Source organism: Buteo buteo, chromosome 26, assembly GCF_964188355.1.
Source record: "Buteo buteo chromosome 26, bButBut1.hap1.1, whole genome shotgun sequence".
Taxonomy (NCBI): domain Eukaryota; kingdom Metazoa; phylum Chordata; class Aves; order Accipitriformes; family Accipitridae; genus Buteo; species Buteo buteo.
Window position 1 is genome coordinate 146,732 of NC_134196.1, and position 19,786 is coordinate 166,517.

Sequence of the window (19,786 nt, forward strand, 5' to 3'; positions counted from 1 at the left end):
TTGGGAAACCCGCAATATGTATTCAGTAGTTTCTATTTAAGCCTCTCTGTTTAAGTATGTCAGGTTAGCAGTACTCAGAATGACATACTTCAGAGAAGATTTTTTTTTTTTCAACCTGCAGTCATGACTATATTAAATTAGTCCAGCTTTTTACTACATCAAAATATAAGCCACTTTTTTTTGGCATGGTCCACATCCAACCCAGTTTTCCACTTCTTGTCAGAGAAGCACGCAAGAGAAGTTTAAGTTAGGTATACTTAAGGTATTTAAAAAAAAAAACACTTTTAAAAAAAAATAATGTGCTTTTCCAGGTGTGTAACAGAACCACAGCTGCCACTTACAGAATGATTTCATTGTACTGCCATTAACAATAGAACTGCTTTTTAGATATCCCAGATGAATTCTAAGAACTGCAACTCACTGGAAACTCCTGAAGAGCATCTGCCAAGTCCCTTCTGTTTCACTTCTTTGTCAGGTGTCTGCCACACGAGCAAAGGCAAGCACGGAGCAGCAGGGTGCTGGGCTGGGCAGCTGGCAAGAGGCTGCCTGAACATTGCATCCTGGCAGGTACCAGGCAGCAGTTCATCACACATTGAGCGATGCTGTGTGACTGCAAGTGCCTCTATCCCACTGCCAAAATTCAGACGAGGGAGGAAGCAGGTTGCCAAAGCAAGCCACAAAGCTCTTGGTTCTCCCTGCCTGCAAGCACAGGGCCCTCCAGGAAAGGATACAGCAAGGGGCAGGCCCGGAGCTGCATACCTTGTTCTACACAGTCACACATCGGGCAACTCCGTTTGAAATGAGAGGGGTCCTTACTAACACAGTGTATTTTTCAGAAATATTCTTACAGCTCAGTGGGTATTTTCTGAATCAGTTTGACCAATACAGAACTGTGCTGTCTAGGTGTTCTCTGACCTTAACAGTAAATCCATAAAAACATTTAATAACTGCATCCTCTGAGCTTCTCCATTGTGGCCCCAGGGACACCCGTTATAAATGAGTGTGCACAAAGTTCCACAAATTACAGCCTACAGCTCATCTCCTAAAACCACATTTGAGCATCTCAATGTGGGATTTTCAAAGCGATTTTCAGAGCATGTTCTTGTTCGCTACAAATGATACTATAAGCTCCAAAAAAGTAGCATAGACTACATATTCAGGCACCACCATTGGCTTCGAATTTACCTCTGAGTTTGTTCTATTCCCACTGAAGAGATCAAATGTTTGATCTGCCTTTTCTAATATAGGTAAAAATTTTAAATTTGCACATTCTAGGCTCCTCCAAAAAAACCGACCAACCAACCAAAAAAAAAACCAAACAAAAAAACCCCCCAAAAACTCACCCCACCCGAACCCCCTACAACCCACCCAAAACAAAACAAATCCCCCCAAACTGTGTAAAGTATAAAATTCTGTTAATCAGGGAATTAAAAAGCACTTTAATGATTCTGACAATTCACCCAAGAAAGATTATTTTTTTAGAAACATTTTAAACTCTATTGTGTTGCCAGGCAGAGCAAAATCAAAGGCAATGGGGACAAGTGGTAAAACAAGAGCTACAATCTACCAAGAAATGAAAAAATTGCCACGTTCTAATGAAAAGCTGTGATTTGCATATTACTAGAAATAGAGTATGTCAAAGGTGACAGGAACATCAAAAACCAAATTACCCCAAACCCCACTACTCTCAAGGTCAGGAATATTTCAATGACCTTGAGCCTGGCCTTGAATTTAATAAGTACCAGCTCTTCAAAAAAGGCATGATTTTCAATCCTTGTGCACACTTTGGTTTAAATAATGCTCCACTGGATTTCTTTTTTTTTTTTTTTTTTTTTAAACCAGAATGGTGTTACACCAAGATCCTCAATTCCCCACTTCATCCGATAATGGAAGCCAATCTTGCAAACAGTTTTTTCTCCTTATCCTTCCCCATCCTGCCAATTTCATTTAAATACTTCCTCTCCAGACAGTTAGTTTCTAAGCAGTTCAGCCCATGCAGTTTGGGAATTACAGGGCTGGTGGAAGAGAGGAATACAATTATCAATAACTGCTTTCTCACAAAGCTAAAGGAAATCTAGTCTGAAATTGCTTTTCCTGGTTTAGGTCTTAGTCACTGAGCATCTTTAAGCAGCTGTCACAGGTAAACCACCCTCTTCTCCCAGCACCCAATAGAAAATACATTAATAAATTGAAACAGCCCCCGCCCTGCCCCCCCCCGCTCTGTAGTCTTAGGTAGCTCTGAGACAGTGATCTAAGTGCCAACACTGGGAAGACTTGAGTTTCACGAGCACAAAGTTACTTTGCCAAGCAGTTAAGACACGCACAGCCACAACAGGAAGTATTCGAAAATCTTCTGGGGCAAGATGAAAACACCCTAAATCAGATCCTGCATGATGACTACTCACTAACTAGCCTTGGTCTGGAAGACAATCTCTGCAGAACAGTAATAATCCAATGAGATCATCATGCCCCTGTTTAAAACAGCTATAAGCACTTAGCAGAAAGCATTCATGATATACTGGGTATGTGAAAACTAGTTACATCTATTTAAAATTCTAGATTATACTAAAACAACCTATATTGCTAAATGTAATCACATTACCCCAGTATCAACAGATGGCGAGCACATACAAGGTACACCCCAGTTCATACATCCTACCTGGTGCACGGGAAAACAGATAAGCATTAACCCAGCATGAGGCTTCAACAAACATGTAACACATCTGCAAGAGCGAGTACAACGTGCAGAACATTGAAATAGTCTCTTAACTGCTGTCTACCTTCCGGCGTAGTATTCTCTTTTTTATAAATAAAATACTACACAGCATTATCAGGAACTGCTCTTTTCTAGCAGCCCCCAAACTATCTGGATGTATGGGTGACTGCCAGTTCAAACTTTCACATTGACTGCGATGCACCCTGACAAAAATTCTGAGAAGCCTTACACGGCGATAATCTTCAGTTCACTATGTGACCCCAGAGTGATATGAAACCTGCCTGTACATCTAGTATCTCCCTCTCGGGATTACTGCCTCTAAATGTTAAGCTTTCAGTTAGATGTTTGGGGCTTGCTCGTTTTTAAAACAATTCGCCCGTCTGGGTTAACTGCACTCCATCTTTCAGAAAGCAGCAGCCATACCCACCTGCTGACTGAAATGATGGTTTGGGTCAGGCTTTAGACAAAACTACAATAACGCAAAAAAAGCCCCTGCTCTACGGAAGCGGCTGCTGGTTTGGGGGCACTTTGGGCTTTGCTCCCCCCCACGACCCGAACCTAGCAAACCGCTGTCTCCCGCACAGCAGAGCCGCGCGGAAAACTGCAGGGGCGCGCCTCTACCGGCGCGGTTCGGCCGCGAGCAGCGAGCACGGCGAGGAGCGGGCCTCCGACAGCAGCCGAAACGGCCGCACGGACTCCCGCTGCCCGCGGAACGGCTGGCGCCGGCAGCGCCACGGGTGGGGGGGGTGGGGTGGCGCACGGCTCCCCAGAGCCCCGGGGGCGGCAGCGCCGAAGGCCCCCGCCCCGCCGCCGACCTCCGGCCTCGGCAGGCCCGGCCCAGCCCCGCGGAGGCGGGGGGGGGCGCAGGGAGCGGGCCCCAGGCCTGCCAATCAACGGCGAAGGGCCGGGCGGCCTGCCCGGTACCGCCGCGACCTCGGGGTCTTCGGCGGCTCTGCCTCCCCACCTCCCCCCCCCCTCGGCCGGGGGGCACTTACCGTCCCGGGACGTGCCCATGAGCTGGTCCAGCATGGCGCGCATCTGGGCCTGCGCCGACATCTTGAGCGCGCGAGGGGCCGGCCCGGCCGAGTCACGCCGACAGCGGCCTACAAGGCCCGAGGCCCGGCGCGGCGCTCGGCCCTCCCCCTCACGTCACTGGCGGGCCCGGGCCGACCCGCTCTCCCGACGCCGCGGGGGGGAGGGGGCGGAGAAGCGGGCGCTGCCTCTGTCTGGCGCTGCCGGTGGAAGGCGGAGCAGGAAGGCGGAGCGGGAAGCCGGCCTCGGTGGTGGTGGTGGTGCCGCCGCCGCCTCAGCTTCTCCCCTCTCCCCTCCCCCCTCCGCTCCTCCCGCTTCCTCTCACGCCTGCCACGCGCGCGCGCCAGCGGTAACGGAAACCCGCGCGCACGCGCCCTGGGGCCCCCTCGTCCGCTCCGTGACGCCAGCGCGGACGGACCTTGGCGCCCGCTGATTGGCCGCAGCGCGCGTTTTTCGGCCGGTGACGCACCGCGCAGCGAGGTCCCTGATTGGGTCGCCGGGCTGGGCCCCCGGGGGCGCGCTGATTGGCCGGATGGCCCCGCGTAGTCGCTGTGACGTCCCGCTCTCCGGGTCGGCAGCGGCCGCGCCCGCCGCGAGCGGCAGCCGGCGGGGGCGGGGCCGGGGGCGGGGCCGCTGGGCTCCGCCGCCGGCGGGGGAACGCGGGCAGCGCCACGTGCGGCGCGTCCGTCCCTCTCTGAGGGGAGAGCCCAGCGGAGCGGCCCCGCGACGGTTGGTTCTAACGTGCCAGAGCACGTGGCTGAGCGGGAGCCCACGGGGAGCGGGAGGGCAGCCCGGGCTGTGCGGCGGGAGCGAGTTCCTAAAGGCGCGGGCGGGCCTCGGCATCGGGGCGGGGGGGAACGGGCCCGCGCGGCCGAGCCCCAGCTGAGGGAATAGGCTTCAACACAGTTTCCGTCGTTTGGCGGCCGCCCGGCGCCGTTTCGATGGCTCCAGCTGTCCAGCGCGGTTAAGAGTTGCATCGGTGAGAAGAGCTGCCGTAACACCCGCTTTGTAGAGAACCGCCCTTAAAGCCGAAGTTACGTGTTGCAGCTAGCTCGGCTCACGGAGCACCAAGATCCAGTCTGGGAAAAAAATACATTCACCGTTTCGATCTCTCCTAACGCCTGCGTTTTGTGACTATCCCCTCCTTCGCCGCCGTGTTGCCATCTACTGCCCAGGAGCCGTTGATGACCGTCACAAGGATCAGTTCTAGCTGTCCACAGCCGGGGGGTCACGTTCAACTTTTAAGGTTAACGTAATACGGGAGAGAAAAGGTAACGTGAAAAGCCGTTAAAAAAACCTCTGCAACTTTGCGATTATTTGGATTTCACAAGGGAAGATGCTAGGCTCAAACAGGAGTCCTCTGGAACAGGTGTAGGAAAAGATTCCCCTACCCAGTGCTCCTCAGCCATTCAGAACACATCCTGGCTGTGTTTTCTTTAACATAGACATTTCCATTTGTAAGTCATTATGTTACTTTGGACTGAAAGGGACATAACTGGAAGTGATACAGATACAGGCTGAAATTTTCCCTATGGAGACATTTTAGCTGATATTCGTACCCACGCAGTACAACCTTTGGTAGCTCTTGGTAGTCTTTTTAAAGAGCAGAGATTGCTGTTTCCATCTATTTCTGGCCAAATTTCAGCTTTTCTTCCAGAACTGGCTTCAGTGAGCCATTTATTTTTCTTCTGGGGTAATATACCACAGACTTCAGATGGAGCGAACCTTTAGTCCACCTGGAAAGTACACTGCATTGTGCAGCGGCTGCGTTAAATAACTCAGAACAACAAATGTGTTGCAGCCATTCTCGAGGTATCGTGACTTCCCATAACTTTCATCTACTGAGCTGCAAATAGGTTGGTACTTTCGCACCCGTGGTATCAACACTTTTCAAAAAAACCACCGTTTAACTAGTGAGACACTGCAGGAATTGCAAACTAGATTTTTGGTGTACAGAACATTAAAAATTGTAGTTCACATTTCCTTACCTTACCTAAATAGCCCAAATCTCCCCAGCTTTAAGGATCTATTTTGCCTATCCACTATACTTTGGGGATTAAACTATCCCCAAGCTTTAATTGCAGGGGAAGGAAAGTATAAACATTTAGATGAAGAAAATCTATTTGGAGTGCTTTTCTGACAAAATACTTTGTTTTCCCTGGTAATAAAAAAACCCAAGAACTTTTGCTAGCCTTGCTTATAGGTCCTCCCCCACATAAACAAGCCTCACATTTTTTAGATGTTATAAAGTCATCCTTATTATGGATTTCTTATGTATCTTGCATATAATTCAGCCCTCTTCTCAGAATAGGGTAGCAACAATTCAAGCCAGTATTTCTTTTCTTATAAAAAGAAACTTGCTGTTCCAGATTGCAAGACAAGCAAGAAAACGGCAGCCTGGTATGCGTATCTAGTGTAACTGGCAGTCATCAGTTCACCGCCTAGTGAAGTTTTTCTGAGATTCGTGGTGTATAAGAGCAGCACAGGAAGCCTACAGTCACAGTCGACCGCTCAGAGACGCTGAGAAATACTACTTAATTCATTATTAATTCAAAGTAGTATTTGTCTCTGAATTGTTACCATGAGCTCACCACCAAGGAAAACCCGGAGTCTTCAAGATGAAGGAGGTTTGTGTTACTGCAGTGCTCGCCAGAATCCACTAAAGTTCCAAAGAAAGCACCTTCACTTTTGGGAGAGCAAAAAATCCCCCCCAGGCAGAAGGTGGCTGGCAAAACCTACAGTAAGGGCAAATTCTCTTTCCTACAGATTGGGGGGGGGAGGGGGGGAACCAACAACCCATGCAACTCCCTAGACAAAACGGTTTAGCGGTGAAGGCTGCCATGTTTTTCCACTACGAACAGCCTTTCTTTCGTTGCGTGGAGGCTGCCTGTCACACCGCAGGTTCAGATTGAAAGGGTGGGTCTGGTACACTTGATAAACCGAGAGGGGGATTCTCAGCTATGGCTTTTGCAACCTGCGACCGACAGAGAACGCAAGCTAGAAAACCCAGGCCGTTTCGGTACTTCTAGGATATTTATTCAGGAATAGATGGGTACCACAGCAGAGGCACCTCAGCCCTTCCCTCCCGGCTGCTGAGGCAACCTGAAGCCCACCAGGCCGGCGACCTCCTCGGGAGAGCGCTCCCCCTTGCCGTGGTACTCCTGGTGAAGGGCCCCATGCTCCCGGACGCTGCGGAGCAGGCACAGGTAGGTGGCAGCCTGGAAGTGCAGCTCCTGCTGGGCGCGGCACAGCTTCTCGCTGGTGACCTGCGGAGCGGAGGGAACAAGCCCGGGACGCTTCACCTCCCCCGCCGGGCTGCGCGGCCGCGGGCAGGGGCGCCCCCGCCTCGCCTCCCCGGGGGCCGCAGGAGGAGGCGGGCGGTGGGGGCTGCGGGAAGCCCGCCCGTACCCGGTGGGCGCGGAAGGCCGCGACGACGTGCTGGTAGGCCGGCGTGTCGCGGTAGGGGCGGCCCGCCCGGCCGCCGGCGTAGCGGAGCTCGCGCAGGAGCCCGCGCAACGTCCGCAGCGGTGAGCCCAGCGCCGCCATCTTACACCACTCCCAGCCCCGCCGACCAATCGAGCGCGGCCGCCTCGCCGCGACTGCCAATAAGGAAGCGGCCGGCGCGCGCCGGCTTCAACCTCGGCTGGGGGGGACGCGGAGGAGACCTGGGTTATCGAGCGCCGAGGCGAACGATCGCCTTCTCCTAACCATCACCGCCCCCCCCCCCCCCCTTCCTGCAGTCAGTGGAGGCCACGTGCCGAAGGTCGAGCGCCGAGGCGAACGATCGCCTTCTCCTAACCATCACCGCCCCCCCCCCCACCTCCTGCAGTCAGTGGAGGCCACGTGCCGAAGGTCGAGCGCCGAGGCGAGGCCGTCCCGAGGCCCGTGAGCGCGCCCCGCGCCCCCCTCCCTCCCCGGGTCGTTGGGTTGGTGGAGGAGCGGCCCGCGCGCGCGTGGGACCTGGGCAGCGGCCGAAGGTAGCGGGGCGGGATGGCGGGAGGCAGCCGAGGGTCCCGTATCCCCCCCCCCCCACCACCGCCCCGAGCAGCCCACGCGTGCCTCTGAGGTCTCCGGTCTTAAAACGCTCTACAGCTCGTTAGAACCAACGGGGGACGCTCAGACATCCGAGGGAGCCCGGGGCTTGCGCTCTGGAAAGCCAGCGCGGCTTGACCGTTGTAGAGGTGGTGCGGGGTGGGGCCGACTCGACTCGGCCGGAGGAGAGAGAGGAGAAGAAGAAGGAGGGAAAGAAAGAATGAAAGAAAAGGAGAGAGGGGAGGGAAAAAAAAAAGAGCCCACCCCAGATGGGACTCGAACCCACAATCCCTGGCTTAGGAGGCCAATGCCTTATCCATTAGGCCACTGGGGCTGCCGCGAAATGACTTTCTCTCTGTCGTTACTTCCCTCCTGTTCCCCGCCCCTCTCTTATGGCGGGTGTTGAAGGCTGCTGACTGGGCAAGGGCGCGCGGCTCGCGAACCGGAAGACGCCTACCGCGTAGCCCGCTGGGAGCGCGGGGTGGGACTGTCGCTGGAGATGGCGGCAGTCCGGTGTGGGAGCCGGGGAGTTCGGCGGCAGTTTTCCCTCAGCTCGTACAGCAGGCCGGGACGCCAGACTTTGCCTTGGAATGACAAACCGAAAAGGGACGAGTTCCCTCCTGTACTAATCCTCCGAGTTTTAAAATGCTGCTCCTTGGTCGTAGTATCTCCCTTGCCTTTGTGGTTGCCCTGACTGAAGAAAGCTTCCCCCCCCCCCAATGAAAAACCCAACAAAAAGGCCCAAGTGACAACAATTCAAGTGAAACCTTTTTACACCGTTATTTTTGTGAGAAATCACGGAGACAGATAGTATGTACATTCCTCTTTATTTAATACAGCACAGACACATGACAAAAAAAAGTACACTCATGAAAAAAAGCCTGTCGCAGTTAGGGACAGGGAACAGTTACACCAAGTTGAGTAAGGCTCCTACGGCAGAACAGGGGTCTGCTGGCACGGTTGGATCCCAGAGCAAAGTCTGCTGCCAAAAAACATCTTTGCACTCCATTCAGGAAAGCAGAAAATAAAAGGGCAAGTCCCTCTCGGAACAGGTGGAGGTGGCATCATCTGCAAGGTTTGCAGGATACAAATCCTGTAACTGTGTTTGGAGCAAAGCACTGGTAAAATGAGAAATGCTCTCCAGCTGTTCTTGCAGAGGGCCAATAGTCCTGACCTCTGAAAACATCTGACTTCTCAGGGATAGCAAACCTGAGTATCTGGAAGCAGTGAACACATAAAGTAGTCACACTGAACAGAGTTAAAATTGGTCTCCCTGCTAGGGCTCTGCTAGCCCCAACTGGGAAGGTGTGGGGGAACAAACCCCCTTCCCAACTAACAAAAGACTTAACAGCCATTAATAAAACTGACCAGAACAATACACACATTTGGAACTGATGCGGGCTTTTGTGGCAGCAGCTTCTTCCTTTTCCTGCTTCAGTTCAGGATGGAAATTAAGCAGGCACCAGTTCCTCCGGCAAAGAGCCTTACACACTTTTAAAAAATTAAAATAGAAAAAAGGGAGACAGGTGTATTTACAAAAATCCATGGCTGGTACAGTACATCATTTTTAAGACACACTAAATGCTACAATCTTTCAGGTCCTGAGATTATTACAAAAAACCCCAACAACTCAAAACTTGCGTTCAGGTTCAGTTTTATAAGGAGAGAGGAATGAAACCACACATTTAAAACACCGTATCCCTTGAAGTTATTGGAACACACCTCCCTAAAAATCCAAATGAAAGTGGTGCTAACTACCCAAATGTAGCTGCATTTGGTTGTTCAGGCTTGCTGTCACAAGAGGGGAGCGTTTCACAGGGGAGTTTCTCTGGAGAGCTCATCAGGTAAGCACACAGCTGTTAGGATCCTCTCTCCATCACTAAGCCCTATGATCCGAAATACACGAGTATTAAAAGGTGGAAGATGACCTTCTACAAATTCATGCTGGACTGAGTAAAGCATCACAGGAATCACCAACTCAAACAGGTTTGCCATCTCGTAGTAACTGTGCATTCCTTTGTTTGAAGCTGAGGAATGCAAAGAATTCTAGCTGTGATTTAACATTCATTTATAACTAAACACATGGCCAGCTGTTTGTTCTGAGCTACCTAGTGAAAGGCAGGAAAACACTCTGTCTATCTGTTTCTCAGCCTTTCATTGTCTTGGGGATCACAGCAAGTCGGGTAGAGTTAAGCTGGCTATATCCAAACTTGCTTTTTTATATAAATATATATATATATATACACATATATATATATATATATACACACACACACTGTAACTGACACTAAACAAAGGATACTGAGGCCAAACCTCTGTCGAGGGAATGATCCCCACTACCATTAGCCGTGCAGACAGGTAGTTGGATGCTCTGTTCTTGACTGAGCCTCTTTATCTGGCAGAACTAAAGGGAATTGCACCCACACCTGTTTTGTGTTTTTGTTTTTCTTTTTCCAGTGAAATATTCTGAACATAGTGCTTTTGTATCATCAGAGGTTATCATCACAGATGCCCCTTTATTATAAGCACCTGACTTTAAGCTAGAGAATGCCAACATTTTAAGCATTACTCATGAAATGCTTCTAACCCTCAGTAAAAGAAGACTACAAAGAGACAAATCACATAACAAGGGTACTAGTTTAACTGCTAAAATATAACACTGCTCAGTAGACTTTTGGGGGTAAAAAGCAGTAGTTAATTTTGTAAGTTTTTTAAACAGTAGTCCAAAAATAAAATTTCTCCATCTACTTCCAGTGTGGATCTTGAGAACTATGCAAGAACATGGTACTAACTGCTACGTGATGGGATCACCGGCAATAAAACACACACTACAGTTCTCACCTCAGAGCTAAATTGTTATTTGTAGTTACATACAACAAGACTAAAAGATCACTGAGAAATACCTGGGGATCACGATTTAGCTTTTATTTAAAGATCCAGCTACTGTGTAGCCGATAACTCCCCTTGTTTAGAAGCTACTTCATTTAAGTGAGAAATTGATTTAATTCACTTCTGATACTGGAAGGAAACCTGGGATGTCTCATTAGTTTCTCCCCAAATCCAATCCGTACATTAAAAAACATTGCTGTGGCTTCTTAAACCAATTTTGAGAGCTGAATATTCTAAAAAACTCTCAGACTAAAACCTGTCACAAGAGGTGATTTTAGCTTCCCTCTCGAAGCAACTTCATGACACTTGACACTAGGTGTTGCACCAGTGAAAGGGTTTCTTTTGTAAAATACAAATTTCTTTCTTCACACTAGCAAAAAAGACTTCTGGAGTACAGACATTCAAAAAATATTCCATTTTCTTTGGGTAAAACTTCAACATGTGTTAAGAGGGGTAGCTGGGGGAAGGAATGCATGTAACACTGAAACACGTAAATACTTATCTGCATAGTTGATATTAGTGACTATTAATCAAACTAAGGCCTTATCTGGAAAAAGCTGAGAACACAAGAAAGTTTCTTCCCCCACTCCCCAGGTGAAATCTGCTAAGTCTCAAAGAAGCGCTGGCTGCCCCAGCAGCTACTTAAGTTTGGCCTACGATGGTATTTCCTGACTCATTTTGGTTGATTCCCTCCCTCCCTTTTTCTCTTGGTACTAGACAGTAACAAACATAACAATCTGTTGATAAAATACATCTGCACACACTGCTGGGCAAAAACAAAAACAAAAACCAACAAACCCTTAGTATTGAGCACAACAGGAGACAAACAGTGTATACTGCTTGCTTTGAATTACTTCACCATGAAGAAAAACTTAGTAATTAATGGTTATTATTTAAGCAGGAGATGATGGCAAGGGAAGAGACTGAAATTCACTTCTAGATACAAAACATGTATTATTCTTTTTTTCCAGAGGTGCTCTGTAGAATTATAGCTGTCAAAAATGGCTACAAAATACAGACCTATATCTGTGACTACTGATGAGATTAGCACAGTTTTATTTATGGGAAGTGTGCAAAAACAGCTGTAGGGAATCTTTGTACTTCCCCAGTTTCAGGCCAGTTCCAGGCCATGCCGATTTCTCAGCGTAACTCATAGCAGCAGCAGGGCTTTCTATGGCCCCAAAAGGCTATTACAGCAGCAAGGGATCACCAGGTCATAGAAAAAGGATGATGAAGCCACACCAGAAGTTTCCACAAAGCAAGCATTCCCCCACATAACGGTTATCTTTCCAGTGGCCCAGTGAACATACTTCTAGCTGCTTATTTTGGCAGTGATTTCTTAAGCAGTGGACAGACACAGATTTTCAAAACAGCTACACTTGTTAAAAAAGACTGCAACAGTCAACCATCACCACCAGCTGTAGATTCCCCATCTCGCAGATCAGCCTATGATAAAGAGCATGTGTGCCCAAAATGAATTAAACAGCAACATAAGAGCCAGGATAGCTCAGTTTACTGCCACAGGCAGATGTGGCAAACTCCACTGAAGTAACTTCACTGATGCACCTAAGGCAGATTAAGAAGCACCCTCACTATCACTTCAATTGCCTGAGCTGCCAGCAATAGTCCTCTCTTTGACTGGCACCATTAGATCAGTAGAAGAAATCCATCTATGGCCTAGTTTACATAAACAGGTTCACTCAAACATGTGAAGACAAGACAAGAACTGAGATAGCAGTTAGGCTATTCTCTGCCACAGGAATATACTGTATTTGGTATCTTATCTTCTGCTCTCTAGATCAACTCTCCACCTACAAAGGACTCTTCATTCCATTCCCATTCTGGAAAGTAAAAATGTTTCCTTTTCATACTGTAACTCAAAATTAGCTCTTCCCCAGGGGAAGCACATTACAGAACTAGCACAGTCTAGCGATGCATATGTATGTTACCTTAAGTTTAGCACTCGATCAACAAATTTATTGCTAATTTCAGGTATGCATGTTTATAATAATCGTAAGTTAGTTAGATCCTCGGCACAGAATTGTTAAAAATCACGATGATCTATTGCAGATTGCTAATTTTGTCAGAGAACGAGGAAACAAGCACAGACACTATTATGAAGGTTCACTTGCAGCTAACAATATAATGAACAGCAAGTTCATGGGTTAAGAGAACAAACTGTTAATGAAATCTCAATAAACTGAGAAAAAGTACAACTAGAAAAGTACTTCATGGTGAATGCTTTAGGCAGCATGTGAAGCGTAGCCAGATTTAACATCAATCAGCAGCTGCACTCCTGCAGTTTTTACCAAATTCCTTCTTACAAATGATGCATGGTAGAAGTGACAGCTTTGGTGAATGTGAGAATCCTTGCAGTAACTGGTGTCAAGCAGATGTGACTAACCACACACACGATTCCTTGCAATTCATCTCAACTCAAACTTGTTGCAAGCTGTTTATTTTAACCTTCTTTCCCCCCACCTCCTTGGGGTTGTCAGCCACACGTCTTTGCCTCAGACTCAGTAATTGTGTGAAGTGGTCCAGTATTCGATAAGGTTGCCAGACAGGGCCCATAACGTTTTACTTGTGACCTAATTAAGATCCAAATTCAAAACCTTTAGAGAAAAATGCAAAAAGTTTCATTCCTGTCAGCCACTTCCTTTCTCTCATACACATTTACGCACACTCACACACACTCTTTTATTGTACTGCCATCTTTGCACAAGTGTTCACCTTTTAAGTGTTTAACAGAGCCAGCAGAATGTAGGAGGATGAACAGGTTTCTCAGGAATATTGCTGTATGTGTGTGTGTGTGTGCACGTGTGTGAGTGTGAGAAAGAAAGAACACACAAGCACACAGAACCAACACCATGGTACAGCAGCTATGAAGTTACACGTTACACACTTTTTTTTCTTTACAAAAGGGAAAAAATAGTATAACAGCATAAAGCCATCTTGGCAAGCTTAAGATTTTCCTCCAAAATGCCTTCCAGCACTTCAGGATCTCTGAGAACAGTTTAAAGAGGGTAGGGAAATAAAATAAAATAAAAGGCACTTAAACAAAGGACAAAGGCCTGAATCAAGTCAGTCATGGAGGGTAACAGCCATTTCACCAGAGCTAGGACCAATCAGAATCTACCAACCTTTTTTAATTTCTATAAAATTAAAATTGCATAAAGTGTTAATTAATCAATCATTTATCTACTGCTTTCACCTTCTGGTTCATTTTATGGAAAAAACAAAACAAAACAACCAAACCCAAACAAAAAGCAAGTGTCCCTTTAATGATCTCCCCCTCCCCGCCCACCCCAATTGAACAAAAGATGAAAGTTAGGCGTGGAAGGAAGCCTTCCACAGCTTAGCTTGGCTTGGCTGCAGGTTTTCCCCCTGCAATGCCATCTTCAAAAAAATCCAAAACAAGAGCAGAAGAGGGACCACTGTGCCTTCACCAATTCACTCAAAACAAAACAAAACAAAACAAAAACCAACCAAAAAAAAAACCCCAAACCAACCCAAACACCCCAACACTTCTAATCCATCTGTGGGCAAAAACTACTCAAAAGAAAACAAAAAAACCTGTAAACTAGATTAAGATTTGCTAATAAATACAGCCAAAAGTTCATTTTATGAATGTAGCAGCAAATGTGATAAAAGTTAGTTGGAGTCCAAGATGACTCCCAGAGGGTTAATGGTTCACACAACTGATGGCAGCTTGGGAGAGTTGCAGGTTTTCTCTGTTTTCATGTCCTCAAGGGTCTTGCACCAAGTGGAGAAGGAGTGTGGAGGAAGGGTCAGGTGATGGGACTGTGGGAAGGAAGCAGGCTCTTGGCACCTGTCCCACCCCCAAATCTGTGCATCAGACAACTTTGATCGGATTCAAACAAGAAGCAGAACCCAGGTAATTAAAAGTTACTTCTGATTAGCAGAAAACAGATGTGAAACCCACAGCATCCACACTTGTGACTTAGTTGATCGGTATTAGTCATGTATCTCAAATCAACAGAGAAGGCTGGACAAAGTGATTTAGGCCATTTGCATCTTGGAGTAGGAGAACATTGCAGTTACAGTTCAAGGTATCAAGAAACCTTGCAGCCTGTTTTTCATCTAGCCTGCTGCCTTTCTTTGCAAGTGTCTCCAAAGGATTTAAAATAGCTAACACGACTTTTGGGACTTTGGATCATGTAGCAGAAAATATTACCCAGACGGTTTTAACATCTAAAACCTGTGTTTGAAATTATTGCTTGCATTTGTTTGGGGCTTTCAGTGAGCTTGACCTGTTAGCTCACATACAGTCCCCAAACCAAGTTCAGCCCTGCTGCCTGGAAAAGACAGCTCTACTTGGCTTTCTTATTGCTTGTGAATACTGAGGGTTATTTAGTATGTACAACTACAGTTTATTTATTAACAAAGGCCCTTAAAAAGTAGTAAAAACCTGGGGGGGAAATGTCTTTAGAAGAGCTGCTGTGCAGAAAATAGTAAAACATTTACCTAATTTTGCATTTGGACGTTGCAGAAATCTTTTGCTTCCCCATCCTGTTTACGCTACCTGCAAAGGTCTCTGGGAGCCACGCTATTATTTCCTTTGATTTGGCCTTGCTAGGTTTCACCAGGGAGAATAGGGAACAGGGAACGCAGACCCTTGCATCGCTATGTTGCTGATTCCAAAGAAGCTCAGGAGCATAATGACCAAAACCAGTTACCCTTTGGGGGGCTGTTTGAACTGGCTTCACAAACAACATATGGCCATCTTTATTCTCATCATCCTACTACCTATTTCCGGAGTAACTATTAGTTTACTTGTTTCCCAAGACTGAGAAGCTTGGTAGGCCACACAGACAGGACTACTCCTACCCTCCTTAAAATTTAGAGGATATTCCTCAACTGAAGATGAGGCATACTTCCAAGAAGAGAGGAATGTTGAAAGGAAATTTGTGCTCTAGTTATAAAGGGCTCCAAGCCTCCCAATCTAAAATTTCATTTAGTATGAAGACAAAAAGATGGCAATTTGAATGAGATGCCTTGATGAGGAAAACATAGAAGAGGTAGAACTCTCTTAGGACAGGGTCTTTTAAATATATTGCTGCCTGATGGCTCACTGCTGCAACTCCCTTAGCTACATGCATTGTTAAGAAGTACCAGGTTTGACACAGTTCAGAGTTAGCATCCTGCCAGACCTGTTAGGCCTCAAAAAACAAAGAGTTGTCTTCCTTCAACCCTTCCTGGAGAAAAGAGGAAAAAAATTCAGATAAAGCTTGCATTCTAAATAGTTTATGGTATTTTGACAGAATTTGCACAGTATTAAGAATGCCAGAGTCTACGCAGCTTTATGTTTCAACTATAAGTAACCTTGATGATGGAGATGCAAGCTTATCTAATCAACACACCACATACAAAACAGTAGCACTAGCTAAAAAGCTTTTAATTGGCAGATGCTGTGGAGTGAAATTAATGAACTAATGCATCTTCTTTTAATTCAATCTGTCTTTCACAGAAGTGTTGTGCAAAAACATTTATTGCTGAGCTCAACCCAACATTTTTATACTAAATACACAATATATATTATTTTAAATTCACGTATATATATTTATATAAAATTAAAATGAGCTCTAAATAGAAAAGAAATTGTTGGCTGGTCTAAGAAAAATAAATCACATGTAAAAGAAACCTGAAAGCTATAAGTTAATCTAGCAAAAAACATTGAAGATTCATTATCCATGGGTAAAAGTCTCTCTGGAAGGTGTGAGATAACCAGTAGTCCCTGGTTCAAATCTCAAATCAAACTACTGGAAAGACTAGCTACTAGGAGTTTCAGCATCTCTGATCAAAGGAATGTTTTGGGGTTGAAGGAGAAGAGCATCACACTATTTTATTTGCTCCTTTCTCCTATGACTTATTTCAGTTTCTGCCACTCTCACATTTTATCTGACAGCGCAAGGGACTCAACAGCAAAGTTCTGTCCTCGTGTTGAAAGTGCAACGTGTGCTGGATACTTCTAACCTTACAAATGAACCAGTTGATGTACTGCTATCCAAAAAACCAAAAAAGCCAGCTTTGCAGTCTTGTGCTACCATGCAAGGAAGAGTTCAGGTCAGGAACTCCCCAGGCCAGCAGGGGCTGGAAATGCAGGAGACAACCCATTCAGCCCCCAGAAGAGAAGGCACCTCTGGTCACTTTTGAACGACTCCTCTTTGGCTAATGCCTGAAGTAGTATTAACCTGGATCTGGAATAGGTCACAATCAGCTTTAACTAGCAAATCAGTATAACACATGGCTTTTGGGAAGAGTTAGATGAAAGATGAGGAAGATGTAGAATGAGTAAAGAACTGGTTGTGTTTTATGAAACACATGAATAGAACGTTACTTAATTTCAGTAGCAGATAAGCACAAGGCAAAGAAAAAGTTCAACAAATGGAAGGACTGAAAAAAATCAGTGTGCCTTTAAAAAAAAAAAGGGAAAGAAATGCTAGTCTGACCAATAAAATGTGGGTTTCCTTTTCATGTAATGGAAAAATTTCCATCTCCTTCCTCCCTTAAATAAGAATCTTTATATTAAAAAAAAAATAAATCAAACAAGGAGCAAGGGATTTCCCAGTAGTCTGTGTCTCACATGTCAATGTACCAGGAGATCTGTTTTTTGAAGACAACTCTCTAATGAGACTGCATACACCTGTAGGCTCCCTAAAGCCAAACAGCCTTGTAAAGCTGGAAAAATGCCCGTATCAGAAACTGCACTTGTGTAAGGGTTTAATTATAATGCAAAGTATCCCAGCACCACCTCTACTCTACATAACCTTTGGTCCACAACCATATAGTACGCTCAGGACCTACACATAATCTTATACTGGGCACTTCAAGCACTAATGAAGTGGATGATTCCACCTTACACAACGGATGGAGAAACCTATTCTAGCTTCTCTCACGCTTTCAACTCTTCATTGGACATCACCCAGAAAAAAAAAGTTTGTGCTGCTGTGGGTTTGACGATCAATTTCTTTTAAAAGCCAATCAGAGCAGATAAAAAAAGAACTTGTTTCTTTAGGCAAGATCAAACTATGACCAGTCTGCATGACCAGGAGGACCAGTCCTCCTTTTCCTTCTCTCTTTGATCAAGTATTGTTTTCTTTTTCTTCTTCCTCTCACCACAGTGCTTGGGATCAGAATATGTAAACATTGACAGAAACAGCAGCCCTGTGACAATAAGCACTTTCCCAACTGGGCAGATTCTGTCAGCCAACCAGAACTGCTTCAGCTCCCTTGCTTGTCCAGAAGTCACTGGTTTTTCCGCTGTAACTTAGTGTCCCCTTTACTTTGGCCTCCATCTGTAGTTTAGAGACAGGAAAAGAAACGGAAGAATAAAAGCATGAATGAACTTTTATTTTTATATCTTACAGCAAGAGACAGGAATTCAGCACGTTAAGCTTTAGCATCACCAAAAAGTAGGTTGTGTTTATAGAGTGGAAGTCTTTGCATCTTCTCTGTAGGTCGTTTATTAGAAATAGCACTGTTGAAACCCGAGATATCCGGCTTCATACCAGAAGATACCATCTTTCTAAAGAGTAAGTAGCAACTTGGGCTACTGAAAAAAAACCTAAAAATCAAGTCTTTCTTTAGAAGCCTTTATATTTTAATACAGCATTTTTAGTATTCAGCCCATGGCACTGTGACAAAAAATTAAGGTTGTACCAAAACTAGCCAATTGGTTTATTTCCACAGCCTCTTAGAGCAACACTGACCAGCTTTTTGGTGCTGAGGACTCTGAGAACAGGATGAAGACCCCCCCACCAAGCCAGTACCACCCTTCCTGTTCCTTCTCCTGGCAAAAAAAAACAACCAACCACCAAACAATCCTAGAGGTGGCAAAGAAAGGAGTACAGTCTAACTGCAGTTTCTAAAGCTTTATGATAGTTTTTTAGCTCTAAGCCTTACAAACAGAAAAAAGAAATGTTCTATTTCAAGCATCTCTTCTCAATCAAAATATGCAACTAAAATTCCAAGGGAAGGCAGATCTTCCATTAGGAAACCATCACACTTTTCACACATGTACACACTCTTATGAGAAAAATGAAGAAGCTTCTAGCTGGAAGGTCAGTTTCTCCTCCAAGGGAGAAATTAAAACTGAGTGGAAAAAACAAATCTCACCAACACAGACTTTATGCAGCCAGTAAACAATCATGTCAGCAGCCAGTAAGTAGTATTCCTTTTTTCCTAGTAGATGGATTTGTACACTTGGATTTCTAAAACTGATACAATAAAGTATTACTGAAATCTTTGAACTTTTTTTCTTCCTGACATGGAGGACAAGTAGAAAAAAAATTGCTCAAGTTCCAAAAATATGGCTACAATACAACATGTACTGTCCGCCGCTACCAAAGCTTGTCCCTGTATTGTGTCTTCTCTAAACCAGTTTCGGTTCTGATGTACATTTTATTTCAGTCTAGAGCAGAAATCTGACTTTTAAATTAAAAAAAAGTAATAAGAAAAATACCGTGTCTTTACCTGTGTAAGCTTGCTGCAAGTGAGCAGGCAGAGGTGAGTGAGACAGCGCTGCTGCATGCTGAGCACCTGGCTGTAAACCCTTCAGTAAGTCTGAGAAAAAAGAGGAGAGCAACAAAGTTGAAAAATAAATATTAAGGACAGAGGCAGCCTTTGTGAAATAGGAAGTTTTTATTTTTATAGTGTAGCTATAGTAGCATGCTAGTTTGCACAGATTTCTGAAGAGGTATCTCCACAATAAAAGATAAAATACCTGATACCATTCTGATGGCTGGAATAAGTCAACAGAAACAGACCTATTCAGATACAGTTATTCAGAAGTCAGAGCAAGGACCATGCCTCGCTATTGGGATGCAACTCTTTATATAATTTCCTTCAGCAGAAAGACCAAAATTGATATGGGTTAAAAACCTAAAGAATTTCTTTTTAAGCAATCAGAAAAAAATAAATGCCATCTTGGTTGATATTTCCTCATAAGAGAGCTGTCTGATATCAGATTACCGGGCTAAGGGTATTTTAAGGAATCAGCATATTAAGTCTCTTACTTGTCTTGTGACATTTGGAGACTTTTAAGCTATATGCCTTTCTAAAGATAAGGGATTAAAAGTTAACTCAAAAAAGTAT

At 45.6% G+C, this 19,786-nt stretch overlaps 3 protein-coding genes and 1 non-coding gene across 4 annotated transcripts in view; all 4 read right to left on the reverse strand.

Moving 5' to 3' along the window:
• The window catches only part of LUC7L2 (LUC7 like 2, pre-mRNA splicing factor), a 30,087-nt gene extending 25,965 nt beyond the window's left edge, over positions 1 to 4,122 (reverse strand). Inside the window, exon 1 of the mRNA XM_075058223.1 lies at positions 3,712 to 4,122. Within this exon, the coding sequence (XP_074914324.1) occupies positions 3,712 to 3,772 (61 nt within the window). The 5' untranslated portion in view covers positions 3,773 to 4,122. The remainder of the gene's footprint in view (positions 1 to 3,711) is intronic.
• A 2,646-nt stretch (positions 4,123 to 6,768) lies between these two features.
• Positions 6,769 to 7,324, reverse strand: FMC1 (formation of mitochondrial complex V assembly factor 1). Its single transcript, XM_075058226.1, has 2 exons — positions 7,157 to 7,324; positions 6,769 to 7,014 (listed from the first exon to the last, which is right to left on the reverse strand). The coding sequence occupies exons 1-2, from the start codon at positions 7,292 to 7,294 to the stop codon at positions 6,820 to 6,822; spliced, it is 333 nt and encodes a 110-aa protein (XP_074914327.1). The 5' UTR covers positions 7,295 to 7,324; the 3' UTR covers positions 6,769 to 6,819.
• A 717-nt stretch (positions 7,325 to 8,041) lies between these two features.
• Positions 8,042 to 8,114, reverse strand: TRNAR-CCU (transfer RNA arginine (anticodon CCU)). Its single transcript has one exon. It is a non-coding gene; the product is annotated as a tRNA-Arg (tRNA).
• Positions 8,115 to 8,590: 476 nt separating this feature from the next.
• UBN2 (ubinuclein 2) overlaps positions 8,591 to 19,786 on the reverse strand; it is a 57,623-nt gene continuing 46,427 nt past the window's right edge. The window contains exons 16-17 of the mRNA XM_075057766.1: positions 19,166 to 19,255; positions 8,591 to 17,988 (exon numbers count right to left, since the gene is read on the reverse strand). Coding sequence (XP_074913867.1) covers positions 17,939 to 17,988; positions 19,166 to 19,255 — 140 coding nt within the window. The 3' untranslated portion in view covers positions 8,591 to 17,938. The remainder of the gene's footprint in view (positions 17,989 to 19,165; positions 19,256 to 19,786) is intronic.